Raw genomic sequence first — 26,847 nt, forward strand, 5'->3', positions numbered from 1 at the left:
GTACACCTGATTGATATTTTTTTAGGGGAAAAAAGGGAGTCTATGCTTTTTTCTGAGGGGGGAGGGTACAAAATCAGAATAGTGGTATTATTCATAGCTCTGTGAAATTTTGTTTTTACCCCAAAAAAACTGTTTTACTGATGTAAGATTTACATGTGATGGGGTGGGAGGGCGCTACATATTATACGCAAAAATAAACCTGATTTGTAAAAACAAAGAGCTTCCCATAGAGAAAATAATAAAAGAGAGAAATCGAGGTATTTGAAGGACTAAAATAGGCAGTGGGCCTAGAGGCCTATATTGAGCAATTGCCGCGCTGAATTTTTAATGTTATTCCACCACTTTTCAAAATGGGAATATCTTAAAATTAAATATAATTTCAAGACAAATATAGTTGCTGTTTGAAGCATAAATCTAATTTTTAAGGGATGATATAGAAATATTTTGAATTATCATCCATTCTGATGAAACCTAATGAAAGAATATAAAATTATCATTATTAATTTTTCATGACTTTGCTACTGACTTTAATCATAACACTCATTATCAGCTTATAAGATTTATATTACAGTCTATCTAACTTATATTTTTTAATAAATAAACGTTTTTACAAATTTAATATGAACATTTGATTGTAAATTATAATAATCAGTTTTTCAGTGCCATCTAGCTTTGGATATAGAACTAGAATATCAAAGCGTTCATCAATTTTTATTTTGCCTGTATTTTTCTTGTTTTGGATTTTTGTCACTAAAGGGCCAAACCCTGAGGGGTAAATAACATCACTTGAAAATGTTAAAAATATTGTAAAAACGAGTATTGTCTAAGAAAGAACATAGATAGCATTACAGATTATTCACTTATTTAGATTATTCAGTTATGAAATTTTTTATTTAATATTTAGCCTTAGTTTTAATGTATGTCTTTGAAGTAGACAACTAGCGAACCTGGTTGCTGAGAGCTAAACTATTAATTTTTTATTAGTAAACATTTAAAAGTTTTATCATGTTAATTAGATTTAAATATTACATTTAGGCTAATTTGAAAAAAAATAAATTTTTGATCATAAAAGGTGAACCCTCCTATTTTTAAACTAGGCGAAACATACTTTTCAGCTGCACTAAGACCGTCCGCGGCTGTTTGTTTTTTAAGATTCTAAATCAAATTGTATTTTAAATATTTTCTTTAATTTTTTTAAAAACATAATAAATTACAGAAAAATAATAATAATTAATAAGATAAAATTTTTTTAATTTTTTTTTTACATATATAGAATAGGTTATGATTAAGATGCAAAAAGCCGCGGACGGTTTAGATAAATAGCAGACAAATTATTTTAGTAGGGGGGAAGTAATATTTTACAATGAAATTGGGGTGAGTATTCATCCTCTTATCCTTTTTCCTTATGGAGCTTCCAAAAAAAAAATTGTCCGGGGTTTCAAAAAGCTTTGACGTCCCTGTCCCCAAACCATTCTGGAAATAAAAGCTTCGATTATCCAGTTATACTTTTAGCGAGAGCATAACAATATATTTAAAAAAATTTTAGGTCCTAATTTGAATGAGCATTACCGACATCAGGTTAAAGTTTTATCAATGGCGGCGGAGCTACTCTACAATTTTGTTGGTCTGTTTATCGCAATGTATCTACTAGCACCTCTGCCTCTAGGATCTAGGGGCTCTGTATTAGGAGAGATGGGAAAGGATATACAATGGCCTAAAACCATCACATGACCTTTTTCAAGCTTATTTAAAATAGAGAACGCAATCGATTCAGTAATTATTGAGACTTTCAACACCAAACAAAAACGTCTACTTCTTAAAGTTAATGTCTTCTCCCTTCCTGGCATCAATATACGTATATTCAGGGATAAGGGATAGGAAACCTGGCCATAAATTAGGTCTCGGCCTGGTTTTGAAAGGTATGAGGCAACTTTTACCATTTGCCTAATTTAATGACCTTACTGGCAAACGGCTCCTATTAGCTACCGCTCTAGACCAATAGTGTTCTGTGATTTGGGCTTGTTTTGTACCAACCAATAGAAAATTGGCGAAAATAAAATTGTACCATATAAAAAACGGGGCAAAGTGCGCATTATAGAAAAATTTCAAAACATAAACAAATTTCTGCTTCTAAAATAAAAATAAACCAAACTTAAAAACATTTTGATATTTTTTGTATTTTTAAAATTGTTTAAATTAAAAAAGTCATTGTTATAAAGTCAAATTTTAAGAAGTGTATATAGACCTTTCATTATATTTAATACAAATTAATTATATAGTAACTGCGCTCCTTAAATTTGTGTATATGTGATTCTTATTAGTTTTATAATTAGTGTATTTCCCAATACAAGTTAGTGAAGGGAAGGGGAAACTGAAAAAGAGAGGACTTTTAGTATAACATATGTATGTGTAAGAAACAAACAGCTGTTTGTATACATTCATATTCCATTTATTAGTACGGAAAATGAAAGCAAACACTACGTGATGTTTAAAAATGTTATAATACAAATCAATCGTTTATAAAAGTATAAAACTATTAACTAATTAATTATGTTTTATGGTATTTATTTCTTTTGTTCTTATACTTTCTTCCAAATTATTTCTTTAGATATTTATTTGTCAGACTTTTTAGGATCAATTAACCCTTATAGATCGGGCCCAAATTCCTACCTTATTAGATGGGGGGGGGGGGGGCTCCAAGAGTCCCACCCCTCTATCTCGGCTCCTGTTACAGATAAAGACGTAAATTTTTTTTCTGGTGGTTCATGTGTATTTTTTCTAGTCATAGCGGTCAGACAACTCCTTAGCTGCTTTTTAGCGGTCAGCCGCTAAATTTTAAAACAGCTGTAGAGCGGCCAATTTTGCAGCTAGGATAACTAAATTTTAGGATGAACTTTTATTTTTCATAACACAAAAAATTACTTTTTCTGATCATCACTGAAAAACAGCAAATAACAGAAACCGCAATTTTCGGCGGTTGGTGGCGCCAATTAATATTTATATCTGTTTGTTGTTGCTCAAGGATTTACCAAAATAAAATTATAAGTCTCTAACTGTAATAGAAGCCACGATATTCATGATATATGTATATAGTAAAAGCCAGACAAAAAATCAGTCATAAAGTCGGTCAGGGTGCAGTCAAACGGTCATAACACTCCTTTTTTTAGAAGGTCTTTGATATCTAAGTATTCACCACAAAAAATTAGGTTTCTACCTTATACACAAAAGTCATAATGTAGAAATTAATATTTATTTATAATTTTTTCTAATTTTGGTGCTACCCAACCGACTTTGACCGGACACCACGACCGACACAGACCAGATATCTTACCTACAAAAAAATGAGATTGAAAAAAAACCCGATCTGTAAGGGTTAATTATATTACAAATTATATATTTACAATTTTTGCAATGGTAATCAAACTCCCCCACCATGAAAGAAATATTCTTCCCCTTCCCTTATGTCGTTTTTTTCTTGAGGGTGAGAGTAAGGGTGAGGATAAAAGATAACTTTACTCTGCTGATATCTTTGTACATAAAAACTGTTTCTGTTCATGCACGGGACATGTAACATTGTTTTCAACCAGTGGCGTGTACACAGATTTGCCTGGGTTGAGTATAGCGCATAAAAAGAATTAAAAACCAACAAGAACCAAATTAAACAGGGAGTGAGCTTTATCTCAAAGCAAGAGGATTTAAATTTCTATGTCCTATAGTTACAATATAACACGAATGAAAAATATTTTTTAATTTGATTTTTAACTGACACTACATTGGCTGTAATAGAGGGGTGTTGAGGGCGTACTCTGCAGTGGTGTATTTATCCCCCTTAATTTTCATAGAAGGGTGGATAGATACAACCCGCTTCTGTATGCTTCTTTTTTCAACAGTTTGTTTTTTTATTACATTGATATTTCTTTGTTTTTTTCAGATGGTTAATATTTGTATTTCCTGTTCCTCTCCGGCTCAGTATTTCCATAGACTACCAAAAAATGGGGAACTATTGAGACAATGGTTAAAAATATTATATCTTAGAAAAAATATAACCAAAGGTTCACGTGTCTGTAATAATCACTTCAGGTGAGTGTAAATTTATTCATTTGTTTTAATTTTATAAAGGGATAGTTGCATGAAGTGCATTTCAGAAAAATGATTTTCAACATGAGTCACAACTATACCATCAAACATATTTAATTTTATAACTAAATTAGTAGTCATTCTGTCTTTGTGAAAATTAGCCAGCTATATAAATTGCATAAATTACAAAAATACGATTTTCAAGTTTTGATTTTTTAAAAACTATGTGGTAGAAAGTTAAAATTCTTTCAAATATATGCCCTTTGGATGTTTAAATGCATTTCGTGCAACTACCCCTTTAATCAATAGAACCAATTTTTTAAAGCAAAGCTTTTCTATTATTTGGGTGAGTCTGTTGGTGTTTATGTCCATAAGAATGGATAGCTTTTTCATTTATTAGGAATGTTAGAATTGTTCTATACAATTTAAACTTTTCATGGAGATTTCTGTATTAGGTAGGTACAAATTAGGAACTCCATTTTAACCCCTACAGATCGGACCTCAATTCCCACCTTATAAGATTGGGGGGGGGGAGGGGGGGCTCTATCTTGGCTCCTGTTACAGATAGAGACGAAATTTTCTTCTGGTGATTCATGTGTACTTTTAGAGCAAATTACTTTTTCTTATCCAATTTGTAAACAAAAGATAAATATATATTAATCTTATGTAAGAATAGTAAATCTATAGGTTTATATTTAATGACACTGAACATCTGCTAAAACTAATTTTAAGCGTTTGTCCATCAATATTTGTTGTGCTTTTCTACGTATGGATGTATTTTAGCAGTGAATCTACTCCATAGATTCCAATGTCCATCTGTCTGTCAATAGAACATGATTTTCTCAGAATTAAGATAGACAGCTGAAACTTTTTGTCTACCTTCCTATTATTATAAAGCATAATCAACTACTAAATATCCATTGTGGATTTCTAGATAAGGGTATAGAAATATAATTTTCTGTTGTTCTAGGGAATTTATGTTTCTGTACTACCCACCCACCCCATTTACTTGGTCAGTCAGTCTTTCTGTAATGCTCTGACTGTCTTTTGAATTTGGTTTTAAAAGTTTGATTTACTCATCTGATATTATAGATAGCCAGCTGATTTGTTTTTGTTTGAATCTTCAAATTTTGATCTACTCTGTAGCAAACTGTCTGTCAGACTGTCTGTAATGTTATAAGAAGATAAGACATTTACTTAGGCCATCATGTCAGTTCAAGACCACTACAATTTCAAGAGATGATTCATATATACACTGAACATTGCAATGTATAACCTAGTTAAAAAAAAATTAATGTAATATTATTCTAGAGAATTTTGTACAGTTTCCTTTTAATTGTTTATTTTTAGAGCATCATAGTGGCAAGCAAATCGCTTTTGGGGTTATACCAAGCACTTTCAAAAGAAGGCATAACAAGCTTATTATGCACTAGGTATGTTGATTTTTATGTGAATTAAGTTTTATTAACATGTGACATTGTCCTTATACTATAGGGACTTTGTTTATTTTTTAGTAAATCTTTTTATTAAGAGTCTCAAAATGTAAATTTTGGCGGTGGCAGCTGTACATGACACCTGCCAGCCGCTGTGGTTGGCAGGAATTGGGCGACATAATTTAATTAATAGGTCTTGTTTGCTAGAACTGCTTAAGTTTAAATTTTCATATGAGAAAGACATAACTCGAGGGGGGTGCGTTCAACTCCAACCCCTCCCCCTCCTTTTTAAGGCTTAATTCAATAACACATTTTATTTAAAATTATGTAAAGAGGTAATTCCATTAAATTTTAAACTTGAATGAAATGGAAACATTTACACTTTAACAGTCTAAAAAAATATTTTACCATGTAGTTTTAAAACTATCAGTAATTGAAAAGGGGACTTTTCATAAGAACAAAAACAAATGTTCCAGCAGTAATACATTTGCTGAATATATTTAACATCTTTTAAAAGTGTTGAATGAAAAAAATATATCACAAAATTTAAACTAATTGATTGATATTTTTTCAGGTTAGAGCAGGATTGCCAGGAGAATCTTTTTAGTTTAATCCGTGCCTTAGGCAACCACAAAACCCATCCTACTCCTTTGGAATGTTTGAACAGGTTGAGGGTAATCAGTTTTTGCCAGGTACCTCTTAGATGTTTTGTAATAGCAATGCTTCTCTATGATTCTGATTGTCCATCTCAAATTGCACAACTTGTGTTAATAGCAGAAAAAAATGCTAAACATAGGAATGCTAAACAAAATGTGAATGCTATTTATTGTAAATATGTTTGTTTAGTGTGAATGTTCTAATATAAAATTTTAAGAAGTTTACACAAAAGGACAGTGATTTTTTTCATATTGTAAAGGCATAAATTTTGTTAAGTTTATAAAATCTGGGAATGAAAGAATTTGTTTTATCCCAATTAACCTTTAACAGTGGGGGGGGGGGGCATGAACGCAGCCCCCCCCCCCCCTTCCATTTTTCTATGTCATTTTCTGTGTGTGAAAAATAGAGGTATATAAATGAGTGACTTGGGTATAGAGAAGGCAGATTATTAAACGACCCCCCCCCCTTCCCCACATCCTGACTGTTAAAGGTGTGGCAATGGGCCTGACTGATACTATTAAATTTTTTTTAGAGCCCAACCTACTTGATGACAAAGAAAAACGTCAAGATAGAAGAAGAAACTGTTAAATTCATATCATCTTCAATGGTACCTTCTGAAGTATCCATAAGCTTGGAAAAAAAATGTAGAAAAAAAGTAGAGAAATGCAGTTTGGGTTATATAGCAGGTAATGGCATAATAACAATTTCTTCCAAATGCAATTATTGGAGAGGGGGGGGGGGGGTGGGTACTCAAAATATTTATTGGAGGGAAGGGAGGAGCATGTGACCTTTAATTAGCTTAAAATAATAAAACTAATATTACCTAAACTAAAGCAAAAATTATGTTCCTACTATGTTTGTTCCTACACTTTTTAAAAACTAGTCAAATTTGAAATATGGTCAGATTGTTCCTACAATTTGCTTCCATTGGTCCAATTATAGAATTAAACATTGTGACTTAAAATTGTGTGTTTGAGTAAAATTAAAAATTTAATTTCATTAAAATAGGATGGGCCGTGAGAAGATCTAAGAATGACAGCTACAAGAGGAATATTCCTGAAGATGGACCAATTGAAGCTGAACATGAATGGACAAGGAAATGATTTTTTTTTGTTATCTAAAGCTAAAATTATGGTATTCAATTCTTATGTTTGTTGGTACCAACAGTTTTTTAGTAATATTTTTTTACCTAACACTAAAAATTCACTCCTCTTAATATCTGTAATACACCCACCTAAAGGTTACAAATGCATACTTCTCCACCCCTCCCCCCTCTTCGTTTTTGGTTTAAATGGGGTATAAAAAATCATAAGAGAGGTTTCAAAATCCCTCTTGCAAAATTCTCTGCGTAACATTAAAACTTGGGTGAAATGCATTGGCCCAAAACAGGTGCAACAGTTTGCCATGCACAGTTAGGACTTACAGACAAACACTTGCAATAAAAACTTTGCTATCTGATTGTTGTCTTTACCTAATAGAGAATGTCTCCCGTACAGCACAATTGATAGGTACTATTTACAAAGATAATAAGAAATTATATGTATTTAGAAGGATAAGCCGGGGAGGACTAACATATCCATCAAATGAAGTGTTAAACATGGTTCGTAAAACAAAAAATATTTTCCAAAAACATCATGGATTTTCTCTAAAACGAGTTGACGTTATTAGAGATGTTGTCAAAAAAGTGATGTCGACAAATAATAATTTTGATGAAATTATTGTAAAAAAAATTGTTAGAGTATTAACTTTTTCTAGGTAATTTTAGATTTGGAATAAACATTTCTTGTGATTATCCATTTAGCAGTTTCACGAAAACAATTAAAATTTTAAAACTTTAAAATTCTATCAGTCAAACAAGATTACATAGGTTTCTAAACTTGTTTCATTCCCTGCATGGAACTAATCCCTATGACTCTTTATAAAAAATGATTTTCCATCTCTAAAATTACCAATTTTCAGAATCAAACGCATTAACCTCTTGATCAAAAAAAAGAAAAAAAGATCAATTAGAGCCTACAAGCAAATAGGTATAGTGCAATTATCATTGGAATTGATATACAGTTGTAAGTTGTTTAAATCTTAGATTTTATACAACTTTAAAAAGTTGGTATTATCATCTTAGAAATTTTTTTTATTCAATTTTGAAAATTTGAGAACCCCCCCCCCCGACAGCGAACTATGAACTCTGGCCGCAGCGCTCGGCCCGCTTGCCTGCCTAGCCGCAGCGCTCGGCACCCTCGCCTGCCTAGCCGCAGCGCTCGGCTCCCTAGCCTAAAACCTAACCTAACCAAAAATAGTTCTTTATCATTGTTGGGGGGGGGGGGGGGGGGCAGTCTCCAATTTTCAAAATTGAAAAAAAAATTTCTTAGAGGATAACGCCAAAAAGTTATATTTAATATTCATTTCCTGACAGATTTCAATTTGATTATTTTTTTTATCTTTTGCATAATCTTTAAATTTAATTCCAATTTTGATAATTGCTCTCTTAGGACAACATAATATTTAACGGGAATAATTTTCTCAATACTATTTGATAAAACTTGAAACTGCCTCTTAAGGGGCATGTCGTTGTATTTTATAGTGGCTTTTGATATGTTAGGTTGGTTATGTTTCTAGGGGCTAGAAATCGGGGAAAAGCTCCTGTGAAAATACAACAAAACGCCCCTTAAGAGGCAGTGCCACGAAAGGGACTAGACCTAATTAGAGTAATAAAACTTAGTTTTAGAATAGAGTTTAGCCTATTGAATGTAAAATAATATCGACTTTTAAATAAATATAGTTTTTTGTTTTGTTATTGATATTGTTTTGTTATTAATATTATTTTGTTATTAATATTGTTTTGTTATTGATATTGATATTGTTATGTTGTTCTAAATAATATTGTTTTTTAATAAAGATATTATTTTTAAAGTTAGTTTTCATCATTTTCAAAAAGTACCTAGTTTAAATTCTTACACATATTTGGTTGGTAAGGTAAATATAAATTTTTCTTACATGTTAAAGAAAAAACTGATATGGATAAGTGTTTAAAACTATAACAACTACTCTATAACCAACTTTGTCAGTTCGTCTGTAAGTCTAAGGGGAAATGCTACTTTTTTAACATTATCGGCAATGCTTAAATCGATTCAAATATTAGGAGAAATTTCTATGACCTATGAACATTTATTCTATACATTTCAGGGAAAATGTATTTTTATTTAATACTTCTTTGTATGTATACAAACAATTCCTGCACAATTTTATTTCACTGGGGACAGGAAATTTTCTCGACTTCTTAATGAAACTGGATTTTAAAATTTCTTAAATGTATTTCAGTAATGTTTGGGTAAAAAAAAACTTAAAGGAAATATTCATCGGCAATTCTATAGTTTTGATTCAAAGGGATTTTATTACACTGTGGGCTAGAATTGAATCAAGACAAAAGTAAGTGCCGAGCCCTGGGACCTATGTATGGTGAAAATAGACATAAAACCATGATGATTCCAGGTAAAACCAAAATATTTCAGCGGGGTCTTTTTGTTTTATTTCAATTTTAAGTTCTGAAAAAAAAATGAAAAAAATATGAAAATCTTTAATAAAAAACAAACAAAAACTGTTTTTCAAAATTTTTTTTCACTAAAAGATACAAACAACTTATATACATACTATAAGCTTTAAAAAAATCAAAATTTTCAAATTTAGGACTGCCTTTCCAAGGTTAGAAGAAAAATCCTAACAACGAATTCTAACATATTTCTGATCAACATAGCAATAAAACGTCTTTTGCTAAATCTTTAACATCAAAATTAAATAGCACTTACTAAAGACTTTTTTTCATTTAAACTTATACTTTTTACATTATTTAACTTTTAAGATTGTGTTTTTTTTAAAGAAAGGTTGCGTGATTTTTTTTCTCATAATTGATTTATCTTAATATGCTGCATTATAAGTGACTGACATTGTAGGCTGTGATGGCTTAGAAAACTCAATACCAGTTTTGTTAGCCCAGGCCATCGGCCCCTCGGGGCCTACAAAACTAGTTTTAATCTTTTTATTTTTATTTTACTATCTGCTAAAAGCTGTCTATAATCCCATACAATAAATAACTATTAAACATACCAATTAAAGTAAAACAGGGATCTTAAGGGATAAGACAAAGGATGATAAATTGATTACTCCTTCTGTAGATTAATATTATTGGTTAAAAAGTTTGGACTTTGCATGTTTGAACCATCAAATCATTAATCAATTCATAAATTATCAATAAAACATACCAAGACTAATAGTATAAACCAAACAATCAAGATGAAAAATAAAGTTCCCAAAGTTTTTGAACCAATGAATGAGAAAATATTTATAAAGAACTTTGGGTACCGGCAAATTTTACATTCCAATGTCCCCTTGATCCATATTAAATCTACCATTTCATAAATTGAAGAATTTATTTATCAGTATAATTTAATTGTAACAACAAAACAACAGGGAAGAAGGGGACATAAGAACTGTAAAGATTCTTAGAAATAGGAAAAGTTTTCTTTTGTGTGGACACTGCTAGTTTGAACCATCCAATTAAGATTTAATAAAAGACCAGTTAACTAATTAGATAACGTGTATATAAAAACTTTTGGTACCAGTATAATTCATAGTCACATGCCATACTCGGCGAGGGTGAGGTAATAAAGAGTAGCTCACTTGTGACAGCGGGTCAAGGTATAATATACTTGAGCGTGGAGCTTAATAGCCCTAGTGGCTAAACAAAAGTGTTTCATCCTTCTTCATTACTACTTAGGTCCAAACACTAAGAAACAATGGCTACACAAACAAATAAACAGTCACATTTTTCCTCCCTTCTTGCCGATTTGCATGTATTTATCATGTATAAAATCAATTATTTATCATACATTGGAGGTAGGGGGCTTTGGACTGTTTATAACACTAGTCTAAAAAGTTCTATAATAATAATTTATTATTCGTTGGCTTATATTTTAGTAAAAATATTTTGGTTTGTTTATTCTAGGTTTTTTTAAAATGAAACTTATATGGAATGTGTCCCAGAAATAGAGAGGACAATTGACTGTTTAATAAACTAGTCTCTAAACTTTATAAAGACATTTCTTATTCTTTGACTTAACAACTATGGGTACTTTTGAATAGTTTTGTTTTTGTCTGTTTTCAGGGGAAATTTAATTTGTATAGCAGCTATTCAAGACAGACGGCTGCATTTTTTGTGAAGATTCCCTAAACAATTTACTTTGTATATCAGTCAAGGTCTATAAATATTAAAATTATAAAATACGCAAGAAAGGTTTCAGGATTTAAAGAAATTCTTTTTAAAACTGCTTGTCCATATTCCCATCTCATCCATGTTATTGATGTTGTCATCCTTGTTTCTTTCTTTCAGGGATCTTAAGGGATAAGACAAAGGACAATAAAGTGATACATGTAGATTTCCACAAATTATGACAAGGAAACTAACCATTTCTTATGTAAAATTATTGTTTGATTATATGTTTGTAAAATATTAGTTTGAAACCATTCCATTAATTTTAGTAAAAGTACACAATCTTTTTGAGCTAACGTAGGTACTGGTGTGATTTACATCCCAATGTCCCCTCCCTCTTATAATTAGCAAAATAAATTTTAAAACGGCATTCTGCTTTTCAAAACAGGATATTTAAATAATTTGTATGATAGAACAAAAGATCCTAAAACTCCAGACAAAAAGTAACAGGATGTCTTTCTGTCTATATATAAGTGTATGTTTAACGAAGGAGGGAGGGACATAGAATTGTAAATCATATCCAAATTTTTATAAACACATTTTCTCATCCTTTTGATAATTTATGAATTGATTAATGATTTGATGGTTCAAACATGCAAAGTCCAAACTTTTTAACCAATAATATTAATCTACAGAAGGAGTAATCAATTTATCATCCTTTGTCTTATCCCTTAAGATCCCTGTTTCACTTTAATTGGTATGTTTAATAGTTATTTATTGTATGAGATTATAGACAGCTTTTAGCAGATAGTAAAATAAAAATAAAAAGATTAAAAATAGTTTTGTAGGCCCCGAGGGGCCGATGGCCTGGGCTAACAAAACTGGTATTGAGTTTTCTAAGCCATCACAGCCTACAATGTCAGTCACTTATAATGCAGCATATTAAGATAAATTAATTATTAGGAAAAAATCACGCAACCTTTCTTTAAAAAAAACACAATCTTAAAAGTTAAATAATGTAAAAAGTATAAGTTTAAATGAAAAAAAGTCTTTAGTAAGTGCTATTTAATTTTGATGTTAAAGATTTAGCAAAAGACGTTTTATTGCTATGTTGATCAGAAATATGTTAGAATTCATTGTTAGGATTTTTCTTCTAACCTTGGAAAGGCAGTCCTAAATTTGAAAATTTTGATTTTTTTAAAGCTTATAGTATGTATATAAGTTGTTTGTATCTTTTAGTGAAAAAAAATTTTGATAAACTGGTTTTGTTTGTTTTTTATTAAAGATTTTCATATTTTTTTCATTTTTTTTTCAGAACTTAAAATTGAAATAAAACAAAAAGACCCCGCTGAAATATTTTGGTTTTACCTGGAATCATCATGGTTTTATGTCTATTTTCACCATACATAGGTCCCAGGGCTCGGCACTTACTTTTGTCTTGATTCAATTCTAGCCCACAGTGATTAGCCATCAAACAGGAGTTAAACAATAAACAAGGATGACAACATCCATAAAAGCGAAGCACTGAAACGGTAGGAAAAACGGACACTAACACTTGTATAGTGTCAGAACTGAATAATCAAAATATAAATGTTAAAATGTCGAAGCAAAAATTGTAAGTAAAATTGTTGAAAACTGCTTGATACAGAATAATGTTTATGGACACATTACATTTTTAGAACTTGATTATAGAGTTGCTTCGCTTATAATATTGTACTTTGTTGTCCCAGGAATCAGTATACCAAAAATCAGATCAATCAGATTATTAGATCACATAAAAATTTGTTGTTAAAAAAGTAAAAAAAATCAACATGTTTAAAATGGATGTACGGACATTCTGGTAATGATTATAGAGTTGCTACGTTTTCTAAATCGTACCTAATTACTACAGGAATCACCATGAAATCAATAGGACAATTCTAACATGCCAAAATTAGCGAAAAAAGCTATCCGTTACGGACAAACGGACGGACGAACCGACACTAATTATAGAAAAGCTTTGCTTTTAAAAACACAGCTTTGATTGTAAGTTCCGCTTGAAATTCTTTTACATCAATAAACAAACTATTTTAGAATGACTTTTAGACAATCATTTATTAAAATAGCAAAGCTTTAAATCAATTATGGTGTGTTGCAGTAGAATGCTCTCTTCGTAGATTTCTGTATTGATGATTTTAAATAAAATTAATTAGATACTAATTAAAATTTAAAAAAAAAATTAGATAAATATAGGAGAAAATTTTAAAACAATTTATCTATTAAATAAAATAGTATTGAGAGTTGTTTATTTCTGTGGCAATAATTCTATAATTTTTATTTTCATATTTTAAACACAGCTTATGCATTTAGAAACGACTCTAATAAGCGTAAGCAGGTATATGGTCACTCATCTAGCTTTCTACAAAATTGATCGTTTTGGATACTAACGACTGCACTATCCCAAAACTGGTTTTTTAGGCCTAGTACTTAGATAGGCCTGAAATAATATTTTCTTACGTTTCCTATCCCTTATCCCTGCGTATATTTAAGTTAAACATTAATTTATAATTCTGACATATTTTATGACAGTATATGTATAAATATCAATTTCAGATATTTTTAATTTTAATTTCCAAATGTGTACGCAGTTTCTGCGGTGTTTCCAAATCCTATCTCAATATTTACTACCAACTAAAAAAGCTTCAAACTTCCAAACTTTCAAAATTTGAACATATATAAGATTTATATATTCAAAACTTTAATTTTCATTTTTTTTTTGAAGTTTGAAGCTTTTTTAGATAGTAGTAAATATTGAGATAGGATGAGGAAACACCGCGCAAACTGCATACACATTTGGAAATTAAAATTCAGCACATCCAATTTCAGATATACCCCACATTGGTCCCGACTGTTTTACCGATTGCCACAATAGCGCTGACTGGTAAGTTTTAGGGATCTTAAGGGATAAGACATTTGATGATAAATTAATGTATTTCCACAGTGATGATAAACAAAGTTATTCATTCTGTCACTCAAAAATCAGACATGTGACGTCATAAAAAATGAGTGATTATTCATCCCTTTTATAGGGGTTTCTGTCCCACTTTTCTTCTCATCTCAATACTTTCATGACGTCACATGCCTGATTTTTAAGTGACTTTCTCCATCTTCTTACTCCATTAGAATTGTTGGTTAAAAATATGGACTCTTAAAGTGGACAAACCCCAAACAAACTATCCAGTTTTGAGCAAGACGATTCCTGTGACGTCATATAAAAAGGGAAGGGGGGAAGAAAATATCTTTCCTTTTCTCCCATCTCTTTTGAAGAGATTTTCTTCCCCCTTCCCTTTTTCTTTCCCGAAACGTATATGACGTCACTGGAATCGTCTTGCTCAAAACTGGACAGTTTGAGGTTTGTCTTAAGGTGGCCTTAGAGATACTATAGTAGTATAGTCGCTTGAAGTGTACCAAATAATATCCAATCCCGCCATATAATTTGTGATAAAATTATCATTACACATTCTTCAGATATAAATGTTGAATTTATGTCCCCTAACACAGGGACGAAATTATTATTAAAGGGATTGAAATTTCTTTCTTTCGTCAGGGTCAACATTAACCAAAGTCGGTATGGCAGTTGAGCGTACACTTTTTCTAGTCAAGTAAGTTTTATATTTGTCTTTCAATTACGTCATAAAACTATTACATGAAAATTTATACAGACATACATTTTTAAATAGAAGGTATGAAAAAGTCATTAGTGATGCAATTAACAATTTTAATGGAAGATTAAATTTAAATATAAAGTTTTTTGTCATTTAGCTAAGTTCATACTTAACCAATATAATTATCAAGTTTATTATAGCGTATGCAGGTCCCGGGTAGGTTTAGTCTTATTTTCCAAATCAATGTTGTCACTATAGCCATTGAGGCTTTTTATACACCCTTTGATTAAGGGTTTTAGGCTACTTTATAAAAAGTTGGAGGGTGAGGGTGTGGTAGGTAACCCAACCTTAAATGACCTTAAGAAACTTAAGACAATAGGAAATGTAAAAGGAGAGAGGGGGTGTTTTAATCCCCCTTATTTGTTTTAGGTGCACGCCAGTGTCTGAAACTCGTTGTACAATTGGAATTCTGCTCATAACCATGGTTTCTATAGCAACAAATATTGCAAGATTTTTTGAGTACGAGTGTAGGGTAAGTATACCCTTCCCGAGCAAAGCTACTCTAAAATTTACTTTGTCTATCCGTCAGTCCGTAATGCTGTGGTGGAATTATGCTTTTCTCGTGTGCTGTTCAAGACGGCTGAAGATTCCCCGTACCAATGAGCAGGAAGACGAAGAAAGTCCATCAAAAAATCAGCATGTTACGTCATAAAAACGAGGGATTGTCCATATCTGTTTTAGGGATTTTCTTTTTCACTCCTCCTCTCCTCATTCCTCATTTTTATGACGTCATTGAGGGACGTCTTCATGAGCAGCATCCTGTATGAAATTTACTTAGCCCGTCGTTCTGTATGTCATGCTACATAAAAAGAATAAAATGTGAAAGGTTTCGTGTTTTTTCACAATAAACTTATTCTTGATTTAAACATCTGAGGTGAATTCTTAAAAAAACTTTTGCCTCACTAAAATCAGAGGGGCTCGCTAAAAATTTAGAGGGGATAATTGCCTTACTAAATTTGCCTTAAAATTGCCTTACTAAAATTTTAGTGAGGCAAACTGATTTTACTGAGGCAAAAGTTTTTTTTTAAGAATTCACCTCTGCTCGTTAAATTACCTTGTCCGTAATCCCATCTATGATTTTTTTGTGCTTGGCAACTCTTTGTTTAATTTTGGAGAAAGTATAATTTTTAGGTTAGGTTAGGTTAAATTTAGGATATTCATGCATAGGTGCTGAAGAAAAACAGTTAAACTCCAACTATTTAAATTTCATACAAATAGTATGTATGTCAACACTATTTCCCAAGTCTAACAGTGAAATTAAATCACAGATTTACTTGCAATTTACGACATAATTTAAATGCAAGGATTATCTCTTTTTTCTTAGTATGGCTTCAAAAAGCATTTATCTTTGCAGTTTAATTAATTGGCAATTTTACATAACTTAATGAGTAAAACATTTTCATATGTTTTCCTCCGACAAAGACTACATGTAAAGCTGACAATTGACTAAGAATTGGGCATTAGTAAATACTTAACACAACGGGCTGTCTATTACACTAGTCCCCAAAGTCTTATAATAAAGATTTATATTGGTTGGATGAAAAACTTTGGGGACTTTTATTGAATTTGATTTGATTGGTTTATTAAGTTCACATTTCAGTGTCCAAACGTTTCAACCACTAATTGATTCTAAAGAAGGGGTAATTTTGTGTATCATCATTGGGAATGTACATTAATATCCCTTTAGATCTCTGGTTATTACTGTATTATGCTTTACTTTTCTTTTTAATTTAAAATAGAATATTAGTTCGTTGTTAATGTGCTATCAAATGATCTAGCATAAAGAAATTATAAAGGGGGGGGGGGGTTAATGCAACCATCTCTTAATCAATGATTAAATGGCACTTAGAATTCGAATTTTGATCTGAAATTTTGCATGAGGAATCCATGGTAGGTTATTTTCCCTAAATCGAACAAAAAGTTCGAATAGTAACGGCTGGCGGCTCAGCCGTTTTTTTTGCCTATTTTCAGGGTAAATTCATTGTGGTATCCGCCTAGGTTAAATGGCAGACACCAGAGTTCAAATGACTACGGCAGTGCGAACAGACGTGGACACATATATTATAGAGAAGCTACGCTTCTCTAGCAATCACTAAATAATAAACAGAGTCTAATCAGTTGTTCCTTTATTCAGGGTCTAAGGTTTACTAAAGTTGTACAACATAATATAAATACATATGGATTAGGAATAAAGATAGTTAAAGGTAAATCATACAAGTAAAACATAGATAGTTGCAATGGTTAGGTAGATGGCTATCCCTGTCCGGGGGAGGCAGGATAGCCCATGGAACAGCACAATAGGTAGATAAGCATAGAGGGGTTGAGTGGTAGGTCTGGGTACTAAAAGGGAAGGTTTGATGATTACTGTGACAACAACAGTCTGTGTGGGGGGTGATTCTATCGGGTGAGGGAAGGCTTAGATCCTTTATCCTCAGGGCTGAGGTGGTGCTGATAACTTGGTGGTTGAAGGGGAAGGTTCCGGTGCTTAAGAAGGGAGAGGGAGGGGTAACACCCCTCCCTCCACTTGCAGGACAACTGAGAGATGAAATCAATACCGTTATCTGACATATTTGCAGGTGGCTTTACAATTGTAGAATAACAGGATTTAGCTGGGTGCGTAGCATCACTATAATGTCTTGGTTTCTGCATGGCCCAGAGTTGCCGAATACCACATCATCATTAATTACGTAGGAATAAACTTTATAAAACATAGTTTTGGTTTAATTCATGTTAAATGATAGCAATAACCATCTTTTAAATTTCTAGTACCAAAAGCTACCGGCTAGAACCGTTTGATAACGTTTTGGAGCAGCAAAGAGTATTATGTAGAGATTGCCAAAAAATGGCAAAACGGTTGAGCTGCCAGCCGTTAGCCGTTATTTTTATTCGATTTAGAGAAAATAGACCTACCAAGGATTACTCATGCAAAATTTCAGATCGATATTAGAATTCTAAGTGCCATTTAATCATTGATTACGAGATAGTTGCATTACCCCCCCCCCCCTTTACTGTGTTGTACTTTACTGTTTTAATATTACTTATGTCCTTATTCTTAGATAGAGACAATAGAGTATCCAGAAAAGATTGTTCCCTTGGGAGCTATTAGAGTGACAGGTAACTTTTTAAAACATGTTCAAATAGGAAACATAAATATATATTTTTATCCCTATGTAAATGTGGCTGGATGTGTGTCTGTTTGTAGCTTAAGTTCTTGTTAACCGCTGCACTGGATCAATATGGTTCTCCTTTACAGTAAAGATTATTATTGGTTTTGTTGGGGAAAGGGTAGCCTTGCAGCGCTAAGTCACCACATGTATATGGACCCTGCAGGGTTAGGCATAAATAAAAAAAAACAATCACTACTAAGGAAAAGGGAGAAAATTCCGTGAAAAAAACAGAACTTTAATTTAAATGTTCTAAACTTCAAATTATGTATATTCTTTTTACAGATTAAAATAATTTATCATTACTTAATAGAGAAACTTTTCAAGTAATTTATTTCAGATCCTGACGGGAACGGGATGATTAAATGGAATATAACAGTGGCTGCGCCCACAGAACTCCGACTAAACCCTACTTATTCCAAGGTTAGAACTAACCTGCCGTTAGGTTTCGTGATTTTCTTTATTAAAAAAAAGTTTATCTATCCCTTTCCTAACATTCCTTTTAAACTTTGGTGCTATTCTATTCTAAATGACCAGGGAAAATGGAATGTGATTCTGAAGAAAAATTTCCCCACAACCCCCTTCTCTTTTTCTCCTCCCTTCTTACCAACTCCCCTTCAGCTACGTGGAAAAACAAGTTATACGCTAACTTACCCCAACAAATACAAATACTAAACTTTGCGGCAATTTCAATTGGAATTAATTGTCTGAATAGCAGCCCCTGTTCATAACATAAGATCATTATTAGAATTGCATATATGCTTTTTTTATGGTAGGCCAACTGCAAATAATATTGGTATTGTTATCTTTTATCCAGTGCCATTTGGTCTAAAAAAATTATTTACACTATGATTCGACAATTCAATGTTTTCAGTGTCTTTTTAGGCTATTTTAGAACTAAAGTCTTAGAATGGTTTTAGGTTATTTTTCTGTCCTCTTCCTTCTCCTTAGAAACAAAGCCCCTAGATGAATATACATAATTTATTGAATAATGTTTAAATTAAAATATTAACCGATTTACGTAAGTTACATTATACAATGTACTATCTATAAATATAAATTATATTTTAGTTTAGTTTAATCCAGGGGTCCATAGGGATATAGCAATGGCTGATAAATTGATGTATACCTTCAATATTGATGCACAAAATTGGATTACAATTAGTGGTTGAAACGTCTAAACACCCAACTTAATAAATCAGCCAATAAAATACAATTAAAGTTCCAAGGTGTTAAGGCTAAGCCAACGAATAAGAAAACTGTATTATAAAACTTTGGGTACTAGTGTAATAAACAGCTCAGTGTCCCCTCCCTACCTAAGTAATCAGGCAAATAACATACATTAACGGGTAAACAATGTCCAACACATTCAAAGGCAATTAATAGAAGAATCTTATTTGTTATGATTAAGGTTATTTTCCGTCCATTGTACTATCCGTTGTTCCCTGAGTTGAATGCATTTTTAAGCCATGATAATTTATGTTAAATTTTACTTTGACACTTTAACTTTATTTATATAGTTTGTATAATGTACAGTTGAAAGTATATTTTAAAACAAGTATTGTTTTGGCACAGGGCAGGATTTAGGCTATTTTACGGCTGGAGGGTACATCACACCCTCTCCACTGGAAAGATATAACCTCCGAGAACAACAAATAATTTTTCTTGGGAAGGTGGTGGTACCCTTCCTTAAAATAATCATAAACCTACCCAGGACCTATGTGAAGCTACATTGTAAAGGAGAACAATATCGGTACGCGACATCCTTTATGACAGACAGACAACGAACACACACATAGAGATCCTATTACTTTAATAAAAGGATAAGATTTTTTGCTTGTTGCTGAAGATCTCGGTAAATGCTTATCGCAAATGATTCTACTTTTTAAAAGCGAAGCTTTTCTATAATTAGGCTCTGTCCGTCCGTACGTCCGTCCGTCCGTCCGTCCGTAACGGATAGCTTTTTTCATTTATTTAGGCATGTTAGAATTGTCCTATCGATTTCAAATTTTGCATGGTGATTCCTTTAGTAGTTAGGTTCGATTTAGAAAGCGTAGCAACTCTATAATCATTGCCAAAATGTCCGTACGTCCATTTTAAACATGTTGATTTTTTACTTTTTTAACAACAAATTTTTATGTGAACTAATCATCTGATTGATCTGATTTTTGGTATATTGATTCCTGGGACAACAAAGTATAATGTAATAAGCGAAGCAACTCTGTAATCAAGTCCTAAAAATGTAAGTATGTTCATAAGCATTATCCTGAATCAAGCAGTTTTTTAACAAATTTACTCACAATTTTCCTTTGACCCTTATGAATTTATATTATGATTATTCAGTTCTGATACTATTCAAGTGTTAATGTCCGTTTGTCCTACCGTTTCAGTGCTTCGCTTTTATGGATGTTGTCATCCTTGTTAAAATAAGCTTTATTGACTGTTTAATGCTATTTTTTCCCTCCCTCCCCTACAGTCTACGGGCGAAGTGACTAGTTTATTACCATGCTCTACACAGTGATTTAAAGAGATTATAATGTGTAATCTAACATGTACTTACTTTTTTTTATGCTCCAGGGAGAAAGAGATATGCTTTGGGAATTACTAGGACGATTTCGTACAACAGAAGCGAAGTTAATAACAAGATTTTCATAAAACCTAACACCTTATACATCAACTATGTAATAATGCCTTTTTTGCTATGATTTTATATTAACATAAACATTGTCGGTCTGACATAGTTTGCTAATGCTTCATCTATCCTGTTTATGGGCCATGGCATTTAGCCTTTTAATATGAGAAATCTCTAATAATAACAGCAAATATATTCTTATGGTTTTAGCAGCAGACAATTTTTCTCTAAATTTAACTCTCTCATAATTCCTGATTTTTTTATGAATAAAAATTACTTTATGTTCATTTACTTTTTATTTTTGTAAGGTTTCCTCTGTGATAGCTGTTATTCCACTCCATCTACTCCCCTTTCTTCTACTTCTAGGTTTGTATATTTTTAGAAGGGCTTGTTAGCCGCGAATAAGCTTCAAATTATTCCCCGTTTGGATGATTTCAAAATTTGTTGAACAGAGGGAGTGCAACATTTTTAACTTCTAGATGATCTATAAAATTGTAAAAGGTTGATTTCCCTGAGGCGGTTGACGAACCCTTATTTTTTTAGATATACAGCATTCTATAATTGTTTCATCCCTCACCTACCAAATTAATCAATCTAATATATTTTTCAATGTACAATCAAGTACTTCAAAGCTTATTTTTGGACGAGTAAAATGGTGTGCGTAGCGCGCTGAAAAATATTTAATGCCACGATGCTTCATGTACACGTAGACAAAATGAAGGGAGGGGGGGCGGGTAGATATACCACATTTTTCTTGGAAAACAAACGCCCCTGCCCCACACCCACGAAGTGGGCATACTTTCGAAAATCGCGTTTTTTCAGTTTTTACCTTCAAAGGAGGGGAAGGAGTCGTTTTAGAGACTTCAAGCATCTCTTTGATGTTGAACAACTTTTAGAAGCAGACATTTATTTACTTATGTTTGATTCGCCTACGGCTGACCGTTTAGCCGTTATTCGCCGCCGAATGCGTGATTTTTGCCGTTTCCGAGGTTTTAATGGACATTTAGGAGGGGAAAGAGTTGTACAATCAAGTTGATGCTGAAGTACATTTTTGTAGGCAATTGCATTTGCCAAATTTCATGTGAAGTAAATTTTTTGTATCTCCAACTGGTTTTGCTCCAGCTGAATCGATTTATAGATACCCCCTAAAAACTGAAAAAAAACCGGTTTTTTTATCAAAATCACGGCCGGTTTTGGCCGGATCCGGCTCAAATTTTGCATGGAGTCATCCCTTGGTATTCCCCACAGTTGATACTTGACTTGGCAAGATCCCAGAGAAGTGTGGTATATCTAGGAACGGGGGGGGGGGGGGGGGTAGACACCCACAATTTGACGTAAGAAATGAGAAGTATCTCTATAATTGTCACTTTCCTAACCAATTAAATTATTAGTATGTCTCGCTCTTTAAAGATATAATCATCCCTGTTTGTTTTTAATCAGCATTTAAATTAAGATTTTCTTAAAATGGTTTAACTGACGTTTTTTAATAAGAAGATTTTTTTACATCAATTAAATTTCTCTTTACTTATTAATTATTTTTACATAAACATTAATTTCTTGACGATTGAGGTTATATAATCAGTTTTATTTAAATGGAAGCTAAGCTTTTCTAGTGTTTAATATATAGCTAGTCTGTAAGAATGTATTGGATAGCCTAGTACTTATGACTTTACATACTTCAACAAGGATGACAACATCCATAAAAGCGAAGCACTGAAAATGTAGGACAAACGGACATTAACACTTGTATAGTGTCAGAACTGAATAATCAGAATATAAATGTATAAGAGTCGAAGCAAAATTGTAAGTAAATTGGTTGAAAAACTGCTTGTTACAGATTAATGTTTATGGACATACTTACATTTTCATGACTTGATTATAGAGTTGCTTCGCTTATAATAATGTACTTTGTTGTCCCAGGAATCAGTATACCAAAAATCAGATCAATCGGATAATTAGATAACATAAAAAATTGTTGTTAAAAAAGTAAAAAAAAATAACATGTTTATAATGGACGTACGGACATTCTGGCAATGATTATAGAGTTGCTACGCTTTCTAAATCGATCTGAACTACTACAGTAATCACTATGCAAATCGATAGGACAATTCTAACATGCCTAAATTAACGGAAAAAGCTATCCGTTACGGATTATAGAAAAGCTTCGCTTTTAAAAACAGAAACCCACCATAACATATTGAACGAATCCTATGTTGTTTTAATTGTAGAAGCATAAAAAAACTTCTGGGGGCCTCAAGGGGCACTTGTGGTAGGGGAGTTGGAAGTCAACACGCCATAATTAATTTAATTTTTAGAAAGCAGTATCCGGGCGAATTCATTTATTTTTTAGTGGCGATTTCTCTAGGGAGGGGGTAGTAACTTCCCCAAAATTGGAACACAGTAATAGTGTCTGACTGATTATGACGTAACAAAAAAATTAGCCAATGAGAGGCCACTATAAATTTTACCATTGGTCAATAACGGCCTCTCATTGGCTAATTTTTTTTGTTACGTCATAATCAGTCAGACACTATTACTGTGTTCAGGATTGCATTAAAAATTTATTTAGTACTAAGTGACAAACTGTCCTTGTATTAACTATTAATTATGATTTAATCTTAGTATTGAATATTATGATTATTCATGAAATCAGAAAGAAAACCTATCTGCTCCCAAGTGAAGTATCAAGGTATGGTTTTATTAAAAAGCATCTAGGTTTTACCTTTTTTGTCAATTCAAATATATTTTTATTGCTTTCTTGTTACTTATATGGCCACAAGGACATTTTAATTGTCTACAAATAGTTCCTGTTACTTTATTTTTCGTCTTATTTTTGTAATGATTGGATGTATATATGTCAAAATAGTAGGATGTCTAGTTGAAGTTTTGCATATCTTGACCATTTTTTTTGCTTAAATTATTAAAAAGTAACTTTTATTAATACATAGTTAAGAAAAGGAAAGTATTTTTTTTTATATCCAAAAAAAACGTCCCATAAAAACTGAATTGGATCAATTAAGATCATGTAAACTGCAAGTACGGCCAGCCCAAAGTTTGCTAGAGGACTTTGTATTGGTCTAGTCAGGTTTATCAAATCCCCCTAGACTCCCTTACCCCTTCTTATACTTGATTTCCAATTAAATAATCAACAAAAGTCATATTTGTTTCCCTTGCATTTTATAAAAATTCTTCCAAATTTTTAAAGAAAATCCGTGTTATAGTTATTTATCGCATTCTATTATAGACAGCTTTCCGCGGATAGTAAGATACAAAATATAAGATTAATTTCAGTTTTGTTGGCCAAAAAGGCGTCCAAGGCCCGGCCTAACAAAACTGGTATTAATTTTATGATTTTTATTTCATTGTTGTTTCTAAATTGGCTATGATACAAGACGATACATGATTTTTCCAGTATGACCAAGAATCAGTTCTAATGCAGCGGATTTTAATCGTATTTGAAGCCACACTGGAAAATCATTTAGAGGTGGAAGCACTGAAATAACAACTTCCAGCATCCTTGTCCTTTGTGTGGTCAGCTTCACCTTCACGCACTTCATCAAGTGCTGGATTAATCTGATTGAACTCATTGCCGTTGTTGCAGGTGAAAATAATTTAGTTCCATTTTTAACCACTAGATGTCAAGAAAAATCCTAGATTTTATCTTAAAGATTCTCAAAATGTTAAGTATTTCAACTTTGACGGGAGGGAATGGTAAAATGTTTTTTTTGTCCCCAAAAAATGTTTTCTTCAGGGACTAAATCTAAAGGGGAGAGGAGGTAAAAATCTACATAGAATTTTGGAATATAAATTAAAAAAAATATCTGAAGTGGATCCTTAAAAAACTTTTGCCTCACTAAAAATTGTGTGCCTTACTAAATTCAGCGAGGCTCGCTAAAAATTTAGAGGGGATAATTTTGCCTCACTATTTTAGTGAGGCAGTGAGCCAAAAAAGTTTTTTTAAGAATTAACCTCTGATTTTTTAAAAACAAAGGTCTATTTTTTTGGGAGGGGTACAAATTTTAAATAGGGAGGGTAGAAAATCCAATATAATTATAATTGTTAATACAACGCATGATAATGCTTCCAGTTTTGAGAGGGTAGAAAGATAGGTATACCTTTATACAATTTGATATATTTTTAGGTAGACCAGTCTCATGGGTATGGGGATCCAGAATGAATATATTAGGAATAGTTTCTATTTTAATTGTAAAAACTTGTTCATATTTTGTTTAGTAATGTCAAATGCTTTGTTTAAGTCAAAGGAATGTTTTAACATAAAGAAAATTTGTTAAAAATTTGAATGGGGGTTTTGCTTCCCCTCTGATGATTAAAACATTGAACACATAAGCGCGTGGAAGGTGGGTGTCAACATCCACTTAAATTGAAGTCTACCTTCCCCATTTTATCTTCTTCAAGAAATACTATATCCTCCCTGGCAAAAACCTGTGTACGACACCGATTGGACATATATCATTTAACATATAAAATTCCGTCTATTTTCTGTAGTGCTTTTTGTATCAAAATATAGATAAAAACTATTAAAAATATTTAGTTGGTGTATCCCATCTTTTGATTGTAGCAGATTCTTCGGTCAATTTCTTCATTTTTCTGTTTGTGGTAAGTTCAAATTTCCATTATCATTAGAATAATGAAAAGAACCCCAGAAATAAGAGAGTTGTTTCTCTAAGCAGTACCCAAAGTAACCTAACCTAACCCGACCTTAAGTGTTAAGTGAATAATATCAAAAACTAACCACCCCCCCCCCCTCTTCATTTATTATCAATTCATTTGAAAAGTAATGGGGGTCTTTGTGCTCAGCAAGACACTTTGAGGAATAACACTACAAACGTTTTAAGAAGACTTAATGCCCAATCCAAATCCTAGTTTCGACAAATCTCGATTAATCCAGTAAGATTTTATACAGAATTAATTCAGATTAATTTTGATTCAGGATATTAATTTCAAGAGATTAACAGAGCATTATCTACAAAAACTATATTTTATGGTAAGTTCGATTAATCTATAATACAAAGTAGAACGATGTCTGTCCGTCTGAAGCTTAAGATCTCAGTAACCGCTGAACCGATTGGGCTCTACTTTTCAGGGATTATGTCTACTGGTCTTGTGATGGTTTTAAGCTATTTTCTTGGGGGGGGGGGGGGGACACCTTCAACCCCCCCATAAACAAAAAATCCCCCCCATTTTTTTTATTGCAGAAGATTTCCTTGGTCCTTTATTTTTTTTTGCAGGAGATTTCCTTGGTCCTTTTACGAATTTCACCTTAATTTTTTTTATCACCTCTTGGGGCAAAGCCCCTAGAGGCTAGGGGCGAAGCTGCTAGTCTATAATACAAAGTAGAACGATATCTGTCTGTTTGTAGCGAAGGATCTCGCTAACCGTTGAACCGATCGGGTTCTCCTTTACAGGGTAGCTTCTCATAGGTCCCGGGAAGGTTTATAACTATTTTCTTGGGGGGTGGGACACCCCCAACCCCCCCAAAAAATAAAAATACCCTCCCCCAAAAAAATATTTTTTTTCTTTTCTTTTAAAAACTAAAATTAAAATAGTGGGGTCGACTACCCCCCCCCCAAAAAAAAAAAAATTTTCCCCCCCCTCCAAAATTTTCCTTTAAATCTAAAAAACGAAAAATTGGTTTGATCAAACCTCTTGGGGCAAAGCCCCTAGAGGCTAGGGGCGAAGCCGCTAGTCCTATAATAAAGAAGTATAAGGTTTTTTGTTTAAAAAATTACTGGTCAAAATTTCGGTTGTTCTTTTCAGGAAAGCTTAATAATGTCTTTGGTTAGATTTAGGCTATTTTCCCTTGGAGCAAAGCAACTATCCTTAAAATAAAGTAACAGGATATGTGTTAGTCTGTCTGTTTGTTTGTACCGAAGGATCCCACTGAACGCCAAACTGATCGGGTTCTCTAGAGGCCTCTATGGGCGTATCCGCTAGTAGTATTTAAACTATACAAAGG

At 32.4% G+C, this 26,847-nt stretch overlaps 2 protein-coding genes across 4 annotated transcripts; both read left to right on the forward strand.

Annotated features, from left to right (window-relative positions):
- Positions 1 to 1,550: 1,550 nt before the first annotated feature.
- LOC145335292 (uncharacterized) lies at positions 1,551 to 25,103 on the forward strand. Its single transcript, XM_080181029.1, has 10 exons — positions 1,551 to 1,578; positions 14,236 to 14,290; positions 14,957 to 15,011; positions 15,444 to 15,546; positions 18,131 to 18,188; positions 18,579 to 18,661; positions 21,179 to 21,236; positions 23,493 to 23,559; positions 24,353 to 24,471; positions 25,012 to 25,103. Exons 3-10 carry the CDS (start codon positions 14,980 to 14,982, stop codon positions 25,101 to 25,103), a joined length of 612 nt encoding a protein of 203 aa, XP_080037155.1. The 5' UTR covers positions 1,551 to 1,578; positions 14,236 to 14,290; positions 14,957 to 14,979.
- LOC145303689 (uncharacterized) lies at positions 3,309 to 9,077 on the forward strand. 3 transcript variants are annotated; one of them, XM_080145290.1, is made up of 7 exons: positions 3,309 to 4,080; positions 5,428 to 5,510; positions 6,085 to 6,202; positions 6,700 to 6,853; positions 7,716 to 7,922; positions 8,127 to 8,194; positions 8,657 to 9,077. In XM_080145290.1, the coding sequence occupies exons 4-7, from the start codon at positions 6,831 to 6,833 to the stop codon at positions 8,671 to 8,673; spliced, it is 315 nt and encodes a 104-aa protein (XP_080001416.1). In that variant the 5' UTR covers positions 3,309 to 4,080; positions 5,428 to 5,510; positions 6,085 to 6,202; positions 6,700 to 6,830; the 3' UTR covers positions 8,674 to 9,077. The 3 variants fall into 3 exon arrangements, 1 of the variants encoding a protein (XP_080001416.1); XR_013873788.1 differs by lacking the exon at positions 5,428 to 5,510 and having other exon boundaries at positions 7,716 to 8,194; XR_013873787.1 differs by lacking the exons at positions 7,716 to 7,922; positions 8,127 to 8,194; positions 8,657 to 9,077 and adding an exon at positions 7,176 to 7,483.
- Positions 25,104 to 26,847: the final 1,744 nt, after the last annotated feature.

Source organism: Acartia tonsa, chromosome 13, assembly GCF_053477335.1.
Source record: "Acartia tonsa isolate MP-2025a chromosome 13, ASM5347733v1, whole genome shotgun sequence".
Lineage (NCBI taxonomy): Eukaryota > Metazoa > Arthropoda > Copepoda > Calanoida > Acartiidae > Acartia > Acartia tonsa.

Bases quoted from the DNA above. Each gene is read 5' to 3' on its own strand.
- LOC145335292 (XM_080181029.1), top strand. From the start codon at position 14,980: ATGGCAGTTGAGCGTACACTTTTTCTAGTCAA. The intron at 15,547-18,130 runs GTAAGTATACCC...CCTTATTCTTAG, and splicing joins TTTTTGAGTACGAGTGTAGG to ATAGAGACAATAGAGTATCC. The intron at 23,560-24,352 runs GTATGGTTTTAT...AAAATCATTTAG, and splicing joins CTCCCAAGTGAAGTATCAAG to AGGTGGAAGCACTGAAATAA.
- LOC145303689 (XM_080145290.1), top strand. From the start codon at position 6,831: ATGCAGTTTGGGTTATATAGCAG. The intron at 6,854-7,715 runs GTAATGGCATAA...ATATGTATTTAG, and splicing joins CAGTTTGGGTTATATAGCAG to AAGGATAAGCCGGGGAGGAC. The intron at 7,923-8,126 runs GTAATTTTAGAT...ACCAATTTTCAG, and splicing joins AGAGTATTAACTTTTTCTAG to AATCAAACGCATTAACCTCT.